Raw genomic sequence first — 15887 nt, 5'->3', positions numbered from 1 at the left:
AAACATTACGGATTTACCAATTAACCTAAAAACCTACTACTACTTTGGTAAATAATGTTTTATTTGTTTTGTACGAGAAGCCTTAAGAAGAATTAAGATGATGAAAAATGTCCTGTAAAAGAAATGTATGGACCAATATTTAAAAAAATGTACACTTACCGAGGTTTGTAAATTGGTATAAACTTGTGTCTACTCTTTGTAGTTACAAAGTTTCTGATAAATATGTATGGAAGGTGCTGAATTTTCAATACCTACAAGAAAAAATTTCAAAGTGTGCACATTCCAACTTCTTTTTTCAAAATGTTTTACAATATCTGCCTACTTGTCTAAATTTACTAATGCAGTCATTTGTAATGACTTGGTAATATGACACAAGCGATTTAACTTTTTTTTTCACTACGCTTACTCACAGATCTGTAGTGTATCAAAAGCTTGAAAATGATCGTTGTATTGTGATCAAACATTGTCACACTAAGCCCACCAAACCGCATTGTGTCAGTGTGTTGGTTCCAAATCTCCTCTCCTACAGTGATTGTCTCCTGGCTACAGTTGTAGACCATTTAAATTTGAATAGGCTGATAACGATTATGAAGAGTTTATTTCGTAAAATGCTCTATCCGTTGAATAAACAAAATACTCAGATCTGTTAAGCAAGGGTAACTTTTATTTAGAATTTTTTCATAAAAATTTAATACTGATGGATAAATTGGTAAATTTCAGCAAGTAGGTAGATATTGTAAAACATTTTGAAGGAAATAGTTGGAAACTTCAAGCTTTAAATTTTTTTCTTGTATTAAAAATTCAGCACCTTCCATACATTTTTAGCAGCAACTTTGTAACTAGAAAGTGTATACACAAGTTTTATACCAATTTACAAACCTCGATAAATATACAAGTTAAATCAAAATGATGGTCACTTCAGCTCCATACAGTTTTTGGGGTTTACACCATAAGAATCGATTTTGATATAAGTAGCCCCCGGTATAAAAAAGGGCAGTAAAATTCGATGAACGAATGACAGCGTTACGTTTTTTTGTGCAACCTATTCTGCGCACCTCTCACCGTGCGCTACCGCCGACAGCGTACACATGTTGGCAGGCGTGCATGCCGCGGCCTGCTGCTCCTCGGTTGCGCACCTTTCACTTTTCAGGCGTATGTATTGAGACGTATATAATGTATGCTGCGGGGCAACATACAACTATTTCGACATAGACAGTCGATCTGTAACCCATTCTGAAACCCAAGCTCCATTCGTGCGTCGTAGCTGACACACATTTATTTACAGGACATTTTTTATCGGGTCATCTTAACGAAAGAAAGATAAAAAGATCGTTCCAAAGCTTCTTATACAAAACAAATAGAATATTATTGGAGTTTATTGGAGTTTACTCCTTAAGAATTGATTTTTTATATATAAGGCGCCCGGTATGAGAAAAATCCGAGGGGTAAAACCAACTGAACTAACGAAAAAGTGTCACGTTTTTGGTGCGCACCTTTAGTGCGCAACTTTCTAATTTAGCTGTGAGTGTATTGAGACGTACATAGGGTATGCTGTATAGGCGACTATACCTATATACTATATGTTATTGGGCTTGTTTGCTTAATGATTATATCATTGTAAGAGTAAAAAATATAATGTGAAGTATATTATAAAGTCTATTAGTTATTTTACAATTCTATACATTTAGTCTTCTTTAACATAAGTATTACTAAAGCCCTACTCGATGTGCACTGTTTACCAACAAAAAAAAGTGTGTATGTTAAAAAAAACAAAAAGTTAGCTCGAAGCACGTCTCAATACTCGCGCCTTATAAGTGAAAGGTGCACAACCGAGGTGCAGCAGGCCGCGGCGTGCGCACCCGCCTACAGCGTGCACATGGGTACGATGTGCAAGTTGTTGGCGGCACAGCGCACGGTGAAAGGTGCGCAGAATAGGTTGCGCACAAAAAACGTAACGCATGTCATTTCATAACTTATTGGAGTTTACTCCTTAACAATCGATTTTTCATTTATACCCCTCGGTACGTTTTTTGTGCGCAACCTATTCTGCGCACCTTTCACCGTACGTAGCCGCCATAGCGTGCACATGCCTAGCGCGTCCGCACGCACGTGCACGCTGTTGGCGGGCGCGCACGCAGCGCTGCACCTCGGTTGCGCACCTTTCACTTTTCTGGCGTTGCTATTGAAAAGAGTAAACTCCATTCGTGCGACGGAGCTGACACACTTTTTTTTTATAATATATAACTTTATAACTAACTATATAACTTAATAATAACCTTATAACTTTAAATAGTTTAAAAAACTTAAAAACACGCTTTTAGCACGCACTAAAAATTATAAATATTGTATTTAAGTTATGTAACTTTTTTTTCGTAATTCTGACAGCAAACCCTTTTATTTGATATCCATATAATGGGGGTGGTTTTTAAACAGCCAGTCCGCCATCTTGTGGAGGCCACCATATTGGATTTTTAATGACTTTTCTTAGCTAGTTATATATTGTCATCAGAACTCAGAGCGTGTGCACAATTTCATCCTAATCGAAGATCGGAAAGTGTGTCAAATTAAGATTCAAAGATTTTTGAATATATCGAAGGGTTTGTCTACAAAAACCTTGTAAACATCATTAATACATGATTAAGGCCTTGTTTGGACTACTTTAGTATTTTAGACGAGTACGTAGTAGAGCCGTGATACCCCAGTGGATATGACTTCTGCTTTCGATTCCGGAGGGTGTGGGTTCGAATCCGGTCCGGGGCATGCACCTCCAACTTTTCATTGTGTGCATTTTAAGAAATTAAATATCACTTGTCTCAAACGGTCAAGGAAAAACATCGTGAGGAAACTTGCATACCAGAGCAATTTCTTAATTCTCTGCGTGTGTGAAATCTGCCAATCCACATTGGGCCAGCGTGGTGACTATTGGCCTAACCCCTCTCATTCTAAGAGGAGACTCGAGCTCAACAGTGAGTCGAATATGTGTTGATAATGATGATGATGATGATGATGATGATGATTGATGATGATGATGATGATGATGATGATGATGATGAGACGAGTACGAACATACTTGTACCGACTCGTAAATGTATGAGTACGAACGATTTTTAGGCGGTAAATCCAAAAATCGTTCGTAGTCGACTAAAATACTAAAGTAGTCCGAACTAGGCGTTACCTACCATTTATACCAATACTCTGTCTTCCCTTATTTATCTGTGTACCCCACAAAATCTCAATCTGTCACAATCTGTCATGTTTCCGTCATTGTCAATGTCATGCAAAAATCCAAATTCCAAAAATCTATCTATTTTAAAATAAAGTGATCTGTGATTCAAATTACAAACAAATAAAACAACAAACATTAATTACAAAAAATCAATTACAATTCATATTGTATGAAGCAGTTAACAAATAGATTTTTGTTAAAAATTGTTTTGTTAAATGTTTCAAAACTGGATATTACCCGAGAAAGAAATGCAAAGCACTATTAAAGAGCTTTTAGATGCTTTAGGGTACGTTTTTCATCTTACGCTCTCATCTTAATAATAGTACTTGTTTAATGACTTCAATTAATTCAATTCCAGATGTAACTTAGAAGCTGATATTGTATTGGAGTATCTTCAAAATGATCCTAATTACGGCAATAGTAATCTATCTTCAAAGCAAGTGAATGAATACGCACAACGGTTGGCACTTAAGGCGTCCAATTCAAAAGCGTTTTTAAAAAAGTACGAGGAGATGCGAAATCGCAGGTGTGTAAAGTTATTATGGGTTGGCATTAGAATAAGGTCGCCTTCCTAGAAATAAGATGATGATATCAGAGGATATTGTGGAGTCTAATAATACCTCTACAACATGATTTTACCCGCTGAGACTGATAGTTTTTTTTTTTTTTGTTAAAAAAGTTTTAGGTTATGTGCGTATATTTTGGCCAGATTTCATGGTCTAAAGTCACTGGTTTTATATTTTTTCACTCACAATTATCACAAGCATAACTCACAACACAAGATAATACACATTTTTAACAAGAAATCCCAAAAAAACATAAATAATTAAATACAATTAATATTTTTGTCAATTTTCATTTGACTAAAGCAATAATGTCACAGACTAACCTAACAAACGTGTTTTTAGCCACAGATGCATGACAGTAAACCTAGAATAACCACAGATAATTAAATAGTGTTAGATAATTACAAAATTTGGGCACCCCGACTCCAAGCAGTCTTGTCTGCCCTACCCCTAGAGTGTTTTTGTAAAGCGCGAAGCCAGAAGCTCGCGAAGAAGGTCCTGAATGAAGCAAACCTATGAGGCCTAGTTGAGCGAAAGGGGGAGGTGGCGAGCGAAGCGAGCCGGCGACCTCTGTAGCGAAACTAAGGTCCGAATAGGTGAAGCTGAATGAAGGGGCGACGAAGCGAGTCTTCTGGCGTAGCCACTTAAAAATGCTTTCTGCTATTACTAAAACTTTGGCACAGAAGAAGTTTGGCATTATCAGTACAATAAAGATGATATCCATCCATCCATTAATTTTGGCAATAATTTCGAATTTATTAGTAGTATTTGTTAATCTGTGACAAATTTGCTATTCTATGTCAAAAATCTGGAACCCAGAGCCGTAGTCTGTGTCAGTCATAAAAAACTTGGTCTATGGTTGACACAGCTGATAACTGTCATTAATTTTTACAATATTAATTAATCATTTACAATACTATTAAGTTTTTTTTAGTTTTCTTGTAAAAAAAAGTGAATTATCTTGTTACAAGTGATGCATAAGATGATTGTGAGTGAACCGTGATTATACCAGTGAGGTTTGACCTACAAATATACGTACTTAACCTAAAAAATTCGTAAATTTAAAAAAATCATAAAAAAAAAACTACTACTTTCAGCGGTAAATAAATAACGTAGGGAGGTCCCCCACCTCCCCCCCTCCCCTCCCCCCTCCCCAAAACCCCTCGGTCGAGGCGACCTTATTCTAATTATTACCCGTTATTATTATATGGCTAATAATTTCCCGCTACTATTTAAAATGATTAAAGTAGTTTTAATTAACTAAGTACCTATAGTGACGATAATTTCTGTTTTCAGCATTGACTATTTGCCTGATCTGATTTATCTATTCTATAAATTGGTTCACGAAGATAAGAAGTCTAGAATTTCAAAGCCAAAAGTGGCTCCTAAACCTATTTTAGGTGATAATAAACACCAGATTACCAAAGAAGACCTCCCCCAGGTATTTATTTTTATTATTTTGTTATGTTTTTAATTCTAATTTCTATTACTGATATTAGTTACTTTTTAATTTGACTTTTTTAACCACCTATAGTACAATATGGTAATATTTTTAAATTGTACAAGGTATTTTGTTAAAAGTATATCATTTGAAACGAACTCCTTTGATCAGTGAATAGTGAAAATGTGAATAAAGGAAGCGTGAATAAGGAGCTTTTACTGTGTTTCATTAACATAAAATGCAAAAATCTCTTGAAACACTTTGATTCCCTGTTTCATCAGAACAAAGCAACATATCACTTTTAATTTTATTGTGAAATTTAATTACTAACATTTTGAAAACATATCTTGTTACAGATTAAAGACAAATTACTAAAAGCTGTAGATGAGAGTAAGAAATTAGTCATGAAATCATTTGAGGAGAAAGAAGTCAAAACAGTGCCCAATTGGTATAAGAATCTAGATTTGCCCAACTGGCAGAAAGACCATCCTGCTATGTCGTGGGATTTCCCTAAAGAGCAATTACCTTTGATCTCTTCATTAGGTAAGCATAATATGATAATTCATTTAAACTCTTTTACAAATGGAATGCTCCAGTTAACGAAAAATGTAGCTATATTTTTCTCCAAATTTTTCCACAGGAACTAATAATAATGAAATTGTGGGGCATCCACTAGTGATTTGTAATAAAAACTTTTAAATAATAACCTTAAAATCTTTACTTTGATAGATATTACTATACTAAAGCCATACTCGAGGAGTACTGTTTACTAACAAACAAATTAGATATGAGGGTAGAAAATGCATGACATTTCATAACTTTTTATTTTAAATTATGTATTGTTTTATTATAAAATATTATTCAAAATATGTTAACTATAACTAATCATTTAAGGCTTATTAATCAAATGTATTTTCATTAATCTAAGAACAAGTTAATTATAATTATTATTAGGTGTGAAATGACTAGTCACTTATACCCTCATTTTTAATTTGTTTGTTAGTAAACAGTACTCCTTGAGTATGGCTTTAGTATATTTATTAATTTAACTAATAACAATAAATACTTATTTCAGCTGGAATTCCCGTTCTCTCACAAGAGAATATAATTATAGATGAACTCTTGTATATCTTCTCTGGAATTCCCGGCAACTTTATAGTTCACCAGCCAGTTAAGGACACGTATGATCAAAGAACATTCCTCATTTCCGATGAACTGGATGATGCGCTCAAACAGATAGTACAACAGATGTTGCCATTAGCGTCAAACTATTCCATAGTGAGGAGGTTTATAGAGAGCTGTGACATGTGGTCTGGTCAGGTGCTACATGCATTGGTTGGTGCTATAGAGATCTTGCTAAAAGACTATTATGTGAGTATTATAAACAGGTTTTGTTATTCATAATCATCATCATTAACAGCCAATGGATTTCCACTGCTGGACATAGGCCTCTTGCACTTCTAAACAAAACAGTCTCAAGTCACGAGCATCCAGCGGCACCCTGCAACTCGCTTGATGTCCTCGGCCCACCTAGTTGGGGGTCGACCAACACTGTGCTTTCAGATTTTTTATTGCTTCTCTTTACTTAATTAATTATCCAGTTATATTCAATCAAGACTATACATACTGTTAACATCTGTTATTAAGATGTGAAAACTTGGGTGTATATTTCACAGCTTTACAATAAGAATGAATAAACAATTGTGCTTTATTAATATTTGTGATAACCTAGTTTCTTGTGTCCCATCAACTGCATCCTTGACTACCTCCATGGCGCAGTGGTATGCGCGGTGGTTTTACAAAATGGAGGTCCTGGGTTCGATCCCTGGCTGGGCCGATTGAGATTTTCGCGAAAGTCTGTATAGATGTTTGTTACTTTTTAATTTCGCAACTACTAAACTGATTTGGATGAAATTTAAAATGGAAATACTGAAAAATAACAAAAAATATCCCAGAAAATTTAAATTACGTGTAGGCTAGGTATACATGTTATGTAGGCACCGCGGGGCTGAGCTGGTGGAGAATATTAGTGGTTGTTTTAAAAAAAAACAAATAATTGTTTTCTACTTTCAGACAATGGTAGCTCAATTGGAGACTGAACAAATGTCATCAAGCCTAACACTGCAGAAGCTCTGGTACTTCGTGCTGCCTACAATGCATACAATGCAAGTCTTAGCTGCCATCGTTACCAGCATTGGGAAGGTAATCTATCTCAGGACTATTTATAACTATTTCTGCTTCCTAGCTGATTTGGCAACTTTTTTCCATCTCTATGACAAGTAATAAAGACTAAAGTCATTGCATCAGAGTTGAAAATGTTGCTTTTAGCCTACCTCCAGGGCTAGCATTACCAAGGGAAGAGAAACAGGCAAAATGTTGTCCAATGGCGGAGTTAGTTAGTTCAATGGTTCAGTACCATCTGTTTCGTCCCAACGCATTGAATGTGATAGCGGTATTTTCGGTTGCATTGTCATTGGTTGAAATTTGTAATGGACAAATTTCTCTTTACAAAGTTAATCGTTGGTCGCATGTTAGCACTACTGAATTCCGCTATTGAGCTACAAAATTAATCAATTGTCAAGGAATAGCGTACTTGACTCATATCAAATTTAATATAAACAATATTAATTTCATGTGCATGGAATAAGGGTCTCAAATATATCAATATCAATTAATAAAAGTTTAGGATTGAATTGAAAACTTAATTTAAAAATTATGTATTTATTTTGTGGTGTCACTATGTTACTTAATGTCAATAAAGGTATTCCTTTATTGACATAAAATAACTAAAGGTATTCCTTTATTGACATAAAGTAACTGAAGGTATTCCTTTATTGACATTAAGTAACTAAAGGTATTCCTTTATTGATATAAAGTAACATATTTACACGTCAAACTTTTTTCTCTGGTTTAGTTAGGGTGTACTTAGTTCTAGATAATTTTGTAAAATGGTGATAAACACCATTATCTAATAATATTTTTACCTAACGTTTCGAAAGTGCTTGAAACTAAGCCAAATTGAAATAAATGAACATTGATTTTGACTGCATTTGACTCTCCCACAATCTATTTTCAGAGTGAGCTAAGAGGTGGCTCCGTGCTGACGGTGCTGCATGAGAAGACCAGTACCCTGACGGGCGACGCGCGCGCGCAGGAGATAGCTCTGTTCCTCACTGAGAGAGCTTGTCGCCCATATCTCAATATTTTGGACCAGTGGATACATAAAGGGACTATTGTCGATCCTTTTCAAGTATGTTTTCATTTGATTTACATTCCACTGGCTTTACAGAAGCACTAAGTTGACAACAAGCTGCTTATATACGCGTGCATTTTGAAGCCGGCCTGGGCCTGGCACTCAACTGTTGGGTAGTGCATGCAACACTAGCCTAAATATCCTGCAATGTATGCAATTTTGTGATGTCTAGAAGTATTCAGGCTTTACCTAATCTATATATATCTATACTTATAATAAAACTGTTCGAATTCTATACATACAACAACAAACGTTAGCGTGGCATAAAAGACACCAGCTCCGTCTAGAATCCATACTTATAATACAAATTCCGTACATTTACATTTTTGTACAGAATGTACAAAAATGTAATTTAAACTTGGAGATATTTTGAAATTTTTCGTTGGGGACATTATATAATAGATACTGAAGCTAATAATATTTTTTTTTCGATTTTTTGTCTGTCTGTCTGTCCGTGTTTTTTGTTATTCGGGCATCACGCTGAAAATACTGAATGAATTCGAATGAAACTGGGCACGGTTCAAGACCATAATACGGAGAAGGTTATAGGATACTTTTCAATGCAAAAATAAAATGAGAAGGGGGTAAAATAGGGGTTGAAAGTTTGTATGGAAAGTCCTTCATTTTTAGAGTTACAGTTTTAAAAATTTGTTCATAAATCATAAAAAAAATACAAAACATAATGTAATTCAAAATTTTTTTAAATTCGACCCCTAAAGTGGTGAAATACGGCTTGTAGTACATACACAATATAAGTTTACATTGATTTCCACGCGGAGAAAGTCGCAGGTGGCCGCTAGTAACACTAATAAATTAATAACTGTATTTTTTTTATAATTTTAGGAATTTATGATAGAAGACAATGAACTGGTAAACAAAGAAGAGTTGCCAGTGGACTATTCCGCTGACTATTGGGAGAAGCGCTACTGCGTGCAAAGGGACCGGGTGCCGAAGTTTCTGGAGAAATCCACGGACATCATACTGAGGACTGGGAAATATTTGAATGTCATCAGCCAATGCGGTAAGTATTTGAATGTCATCAGCCAATGCGGTAAGTATTGTGGTAATACCCTGGCAGGTTCATCAATCATTATCAACCCATATTTGGCTCATTGCTGAGCTTGAGTCCACCACGCTGGCCCAATGCGGATTGGCAGACTTCACACACGCAGAGAATTAAGAAAATTCTCAGGTATGCAGGTTTCCTTTGAGACACGTGATATTAGTTTCTTATAAAATCTTTTTACCAAAAAAATTAAACCGACTTCAAAATTACAAACATTGTATGTGCTACCATCTGATCACTTTGAAGGCGGTGCCAAACCAGTGATGTATTAATTAAAGATTTAATCGACTTAAGTAAATGCATCACTGTGTGTGGCACCGCCTTCAAAGTGATCAGAAGGTAGCACATACGATGTTATTTAACGCTTTTTAGTTTTGTAATTTTGAAATTGGTTTAATTTTTTGTTAAAAAGATTTAATTTTTCTGTTTTTAGTGATACCTAGTATAGTGAACGATATCGCCACAGTACGGGAAATTTCATCTCAATCGGTTCAGAATTACTGAACCGATTTTCATGAAAATTAAATAGGACTTATATCTAACAATCTGGAACTTGTACTCTTTCAAACAAAAAATTGTTAAAATGGTAAAGAAATTACGAAGTTATGAGGTAACAAACCTCCTCTTTTTTTTTGAAAAGTTTGTGGTGCATGCCCCTGATCGGATTCGAACTTACACCCTCCGGAATTGGAGGCAGAGGATATCCACTGGACTATCATCTTAATGTATATTCCAGGTAATTCGATCGCCAAACCGAATACAGAGGAAATCAAATACTCGCTGAGGGAACAAAACTATGGTGCCATAATACAAAAGGCGTATGCATTCGCCAGCAAGTCACTGCTGGAGTTGCTATTGAAGGAGTATGATCTCATGGGGAGATTGAAGTCGGTCAAGAATTACTTCCTCATGAGTCAAGGGGATTTCATTGTGCAGTTTATGGATGCCACTGAACAGGAGTTGTCTAAGAAGATTGATGATATCATACCTTCCAAATTGGAGAGCCTTTTAGGACTGTGCCTGAGGTAATTGGGTATTTGTTTTTTTTTATTGTCAATATTAAAAATATGCTAATAGTAGAGCAATTGGTTTTTGACGGCCTCCGTGGCGTAGTGGTATGGATTTACAAGACGGAGGTCCTGGGTTCGATCCCCGGCTAGGCTGATTGAGATTTTCTTAATTGGTTCAGGTCTGGCTGGTGGGAGGCTTTGGCCGTGGCTATTTACCACCCTACTGGCAAAGACGTACCGCCAAGCGATTTAGCGTTCCGGTACAATGCCGTGTAGAAACCGAAAGGAGTGTGGATTTTCATCCTCCTCCTAACAAGTTAGCCCGCTTCCATCTTAGATTGCATCATCACTTACCATCAGGTGAGATTGTAGTCGAGGGCTTACTTGTAAAGAATAAAAAGAAAAAGACTCATATATAATATAAACAATATTAATTTCGTGCAGTACATGGAATAAGGGTCCGAAATATATTGGATAGAAGCAGGCGTTACTTTGCGGAAGTTCATCATGATTATATAATGATTTATTTATTTTGCTATCATCCGCGAAAATTCGGCGAACCCATGCGACAACGTCACCCAGGTCCGACAAAATACTCTCTACGTACGTTTCACCCCGAAACCGGAGCATCCTCAGGAGATGTTGACTCTACAACGTGCAATTGCAAAGAATTTTTTCAAGAAGAATTGACTTTGCAATTGCACGTTGTAGAGTCAACATCTCCTGAGGATGCTCCGGTTTCGGGGTGAAACGTACGTAGAGAGTATTTTGTCGGACCTGGGTGACGTTGTCGCATGGGTTCGCCGAATTTTCGCGGATGATAGCAAAATAAATAAATCATTATATATATGGTCCGAAATATATCGTTATCAATTAATAAAAGTTAAGGATTTTTTTTAAAACTTAATTTAAATATGACGTATTTTTTAAAATTTTCCAAACGTCAAAAACGCTGCGATTTTGTGACGTCACTAACACAATTGATGTACTAAACGTCTTAATAATTGTTCTGGGATCTATTGTAGTGACGTCATGAAACAGTTGATATATAGACCATCATGGTCGACAGGCGTTTTAGCTCGTATTGTCAAAAACATATTTAAAAACTAAAATTTCATGTAATTACGTTATTGAACTATTTAAGACCATTTAAAAAAATGTGTCAACTAGCCTATTGAAAGAAAGGGACATCTTGTCTTGGATCGTTCAAAAAATTTCAATATTAAATAGTGTTTTGTCAAAGATTTTATACTATTAGATATGTCACTAACCTAAAACTCAGGCATGCCCTGGACCGGATTCGAACCAACGCCCTTCGAATTGAAGGCGGAGATCATATCCACAGGGCTATCACGTCTCTATTCTTTTATGTATTTTTTTAAATGAAAAAAGAAACTACTTTTTATTGTTTAGACTCTCTGCCGCTAGTCACGATCCTTACAACGAAGACATGAGGGTAGAACTACTTCCCTACGACTTACAGTTCCAGATGTTCAAAATCCTATCTATTGAGACTGAGGAGGAAAATGGTATGTCACATATTAATAATAATAATATGTTTTACTAGCATTTACGCCGAAAATTCACCTAAGTAGTTCCTATTTCCGTGGATATTTTGTGGTTATAATATAGTCTATGTTACTCGATAATCTTGTAGCTTTCCATTGATGAAAGAATTTTTAAAATGGATTTGGATCAATTCGATTAGGTAGTCTCTAGATAATATTAGTATAATATGGAAGTGCCTGTATGGGATATGGCCTATTTTCTGAAGAAAATCTGTATGATTTGGATGATTCTTTGCGTTGTTCCCTTTAAAACACCTGGCAATGTCTAAAAAATCAGCTGACAAAAAATCATAGATGGATAGATCTAAGTAATATAGAGGGTTAGGCCAAAAGTCCACCACGCTGGCCCAATGCGGATTGGTAGAATTCACACACGCAGAGAATTAAGAAAATTCTCTGGTATGCGGGTTTCCTCACAATGTTTATCCTTCACCGTTTGAGACACGTGATATTTAATTTCTAAAAATGCACACAACTGAAAAGTCGGAGGTGCATGCCGTGAACCAGATTCAAACCCACACCCTTCGGAATCAGTCGCAGAAGTTATATCCACTGGCAGAGGTGTCTCTAGTTCATGAAGCGCCCGGGTGCAATCATCACCGCCCTTTAGTACCTAAGCGTGCTGAACACTTTTAAAATGGAATATGTACAAACAGCACTAATTCAAATTACCACAAACTGTCTGTGTAGCAAACACCTTGTAAGTTACCTATTTGCTTTTGTTTGCTAAAACTAGACACATTAATTTCCATTATAACCCGCGCTGGGGCGGCCCTGGGATCACGGCGCCCGGGTGCAACGCACCTTCTGCATCATAGGTAAAGACGCCCCTGTCCACTGAGCTATCACGGCTCACGGCTCGGATTGAATCGTTAGGCTGTGCCAATTACTATCAAGGGAAATGTTTGTTAGTGATAAGTGTTTAATATTATTTTTTTATATTACCATAGAGTACAAACAGAACAAAGACTGTCTACCGCTGACCGGCATAGAGACGTTCTCGTTCGGTATGGAGGTGAAGTGGCCGGTGTCGCTCATACTCAACCACAAGGCCATCGCGTGCTACCAGATGATATTCAGGCATCTGTTCTTCTGTAAACACGTGGAAAGGTTACTTTGCAGGTGAGTGACAAGTCCTTTGTTTTTTAGCACCGTCATGAAATTGATCAGCATATAGAACATAATAATATCATGATTTTACTATTCGCATTTTAGTTTAGTGGGTACGTTTGTAGATTTTGAAGTCGGTTGTATTTATTTTCGACTATTACTAAGTCCTTTGTTGCTGGTTAGTTGTATCATATAGTGTAGCTTTTTATTGGTGAAACCTTTTATAGATCTAGACAAGAAAAATTTCGCCAAAGGCAAAGGCAGGTGTAAGTTACTCTGAGTCGTGTCAAACCCTTGCAAAGAATAGCGCTGACTTAGATTCAAATAAATTATTTAATAGGTATTAAATTCCGTGTCAGAGTGATGCCTCAGCATGAGTAGTGGTAGTGGCTTGGCATATTGAAGTAAGGTCAGCAAATCGTAGCAACTGTAAACTGTTAAGGAGTTTCGTTAATTGCCCTTTGTCTTCATAACCAGACCGTTAATGATAATCACAACCCTTGGTGGATAGTTCTCATCAATACTATTTAATCAAGCCCAAACACAATGTAGCTACTGTAAACCGTTAAGGAGTTTCCTTAATTGTTCTTCGTCTCCATCACCAGATCGCTAATGATAGTCACAACCCATCTAGATGAAAAGTTCACACCAATACAAATTAATTAAACCCAAACAGATAGTAAAAAAGAGTTCTCTCGTCTGTGTTTCGACTCCATCACCAGATCGATCCAGACTTTTATTAACTTGTACTTTATCAAAAAAATGAAACACACCAGTCTACCCTATAATTTTTTCACCCCTTTAATTTTTTAAAGTTCCCCTCGATTTCACCAGGATCCCAACATCCTAATATGATGAGTATGGGGAGTTATACCCTTTTAATCAAAAAAATAATGTTCCGAATTAGCCCAGGCGGCTTCGAGTAATCGATGTACATACAGAAAAAAACATATCAATCAACTAGAGAGCCTCCTCCTTTTTGTAGTCGGTTAAAAATAGTTCATTGCATGTTAAAGGAGATGGTCCATTTCAGGTCCACTCTTGTACCCCGTATCATTAAAATTTAAAAAATACAAGGATCTTATTAAAATTTATTAAAGTGAATAAATGTAACTAAATAAAAAGAAATAAATAAAATTAAAACCCAAGTTTTTGAGTTATATCAAGATGGTGCCCTTACAGCAACTATGACATGACAATTGACAGCAAACGTCAAATCGATTACTGCATTGAAAACGTCATAAATCCGCCATTATTATTGCATTTCTTGGGAGATAATGAATATTATTTCAAAAGAATTAAAGTAAATTCGTAGATTTGTATAATCAAAAATAGTTAAAAAAAAGTATTTTCTTTTATTTCCGCTAGGGTACAATGACTGGCTCCATACAATTTTGGACCATCTCCTTTAGTATGATATCTTGTAGGGTGTGGCTATACAACAAAGTGGTGAAGAGGTTCTCCGAGGCGCGGCTGTACGCGGACGCGTTCGCGCTGCGGCAGCGGATGCTGAGCTGCGTGCAGCACTTGCAGTACTACATGTGCGTCGAGGTCATCGAGCCGTCCTGGTGTCATCTCATACAGAGCCTCGATAAGGTAAGTTAGCTTTATTGTGATATATACAGTATGGCTATACAACAAAGTGCTTATACAGAGCATCGATATGGTAAGTTTTTTGTATTACAAAAAAGTAGAAATTTATATAACCGTTGTTCCTTTAGGTGTTTTCTAATTACCTTTTTTAAACAACACCTGTAAAATAACAAATACCTGTGTGTAAGTTTTTTACAATTACGATTTAGTTCCTTCCTTCCTTCATTTGGATATCATAGAACCATTCAATGTAATCTGGATGTCATGGCCTTCGTCACCCAGGCAATTCTGAGTATTCTGACTGAACTGATTGTGATTAGGCGGGGTATTTTCCAGGGTAATACTTTGAGCCCTCTTTGGTTTTGCCTAGCTCTTAGTCCTCTCAGTACTATACTGCGGGATTCAGGGCTAGGCTATCGCCTTCGCACGGGACAGGGGTGGTGAGCTCATATCTCACTTGCTTTACATGAATGACCACAAACTGTCCAAGCGTTCAGACCTATACTACAGCCTTTCTTGATGAGTACTGTTTACCAATAAACAAATTGAAAATGAGGGTATAAATCACTAGTCATTTTCACCGGTTGTATGGGCACTCAAATGTCCCGCAGCGCGAGGGTTAATTTTTTTTATAAATTTTTAATAGTCTTTGTATTATATTTTGTACGAGGGCTGCACTAAAAGTATCGGGAATGGAATATTTCCACTGTTCCTGTTATATCTACATCTTTTTAATTGAAATCTTCTTGGTTTTAAAAAACGATGGTATTCGATTTATTTATCTCTCGGTCTTGTTTGTTTGTCACAAGGTTTTGTCAAACTTGTTTAATCGTTGAGAAAATGGATTTGACTCGAGAAAATTCAAGAGCGATGATTTATTATGACTTTCGAAGTGGTTTATCACGAAAACAGTGTTTTGACCGGAGGATTTCTGCATTTGGTGATGAAGCCCCATCCAAAACCACAATTTATCGCTGGTTTGCTGAATTTCAACGTGGACGTGTCAAGCTTAGTGATGATCCCCGTCAAGGTCGTCCAAAAACTGCAGTCACCC

The 15887-nt window shown here is 36.3% G+C and overlaps 1 protein-coding gene across 2 annotated transcripts in view; it reads left to right on the top strand.

The window, feature by feature from the left end:
* Positions 1 to 3254: 3254 nt before the first annotated feature.
* The window catches only part of LOC112051485 (gamma-tubulin complex component 2), a 50353-nt gene continuing 37720 nt past the window's right edge, over positions 3255 to 15887 (top strand). Inside the window, exons 1-12 of one of the 2 annotated variants that reach the window (XM_024090153.2) lie at positions 3255 to 3512; positions 3585 to 3752; positions 5089 to 5233; positions 5590 to 5776; positions 6309 to 6604; positions 7307 to 7435; positions 8310 to 8483; positions 9330 to 9507; positions 10289 to 10577; positions 11976 to 12091; positions 13081 to 13252; positions 14668 to 14836. In XM_024090153.2, the coding sequence (XP_023945921.2) occupies positions 3442 to 3512; positions 3585 to 3752; positions 5089 to 5233; positions 5590 to 5776; positions 6309 to 6604; positions 7307 to 7435; positions 8310 to 8483; positions 9330 to 9507; positions 10289 to 10577; positions 11976 to 12091; positions 13081 to 13252; positions 14668 to 14836 (2094 nt within the window). In that variant the 5' untranslated portion in view covers positions 3255 to 3441. The remainder of the gene's footprint in view (positions 3513 to 3584; positions 3753 to 5088; positions 5234 to 5589; positions 5777 to 6308; positions 6605 to 7306; positions 7436 to 8309; positions 8484 to 9329; positions 9508 to 10288; positions 10578 to 11975; positions 12092 to 13080; positions 13253 to 14667; positions 14837 to 15887) is intronic. The other variant, XM_024090154.2, reaches the window with a different exon arrangement.

This window comes from Bicyclus anynana, chromosome 6 (genome assembly GCF_947172395.1).
Source record: "Bicyclus anynana chromosome 6, ilBicAnyn1.1, whole genome shotgun sequence".
NCBI lineage: Eukaryota > Metazoa > Arthropoda > Insecta > Lepidoptera > Nymphalidae > Bicyclus > Bicyclus anynana.
The sequence above is the reverse complement of the archived record's forward strand: the minus strand, read 5'-3'. Positions and strand labels throughout refer to the sequence as shown.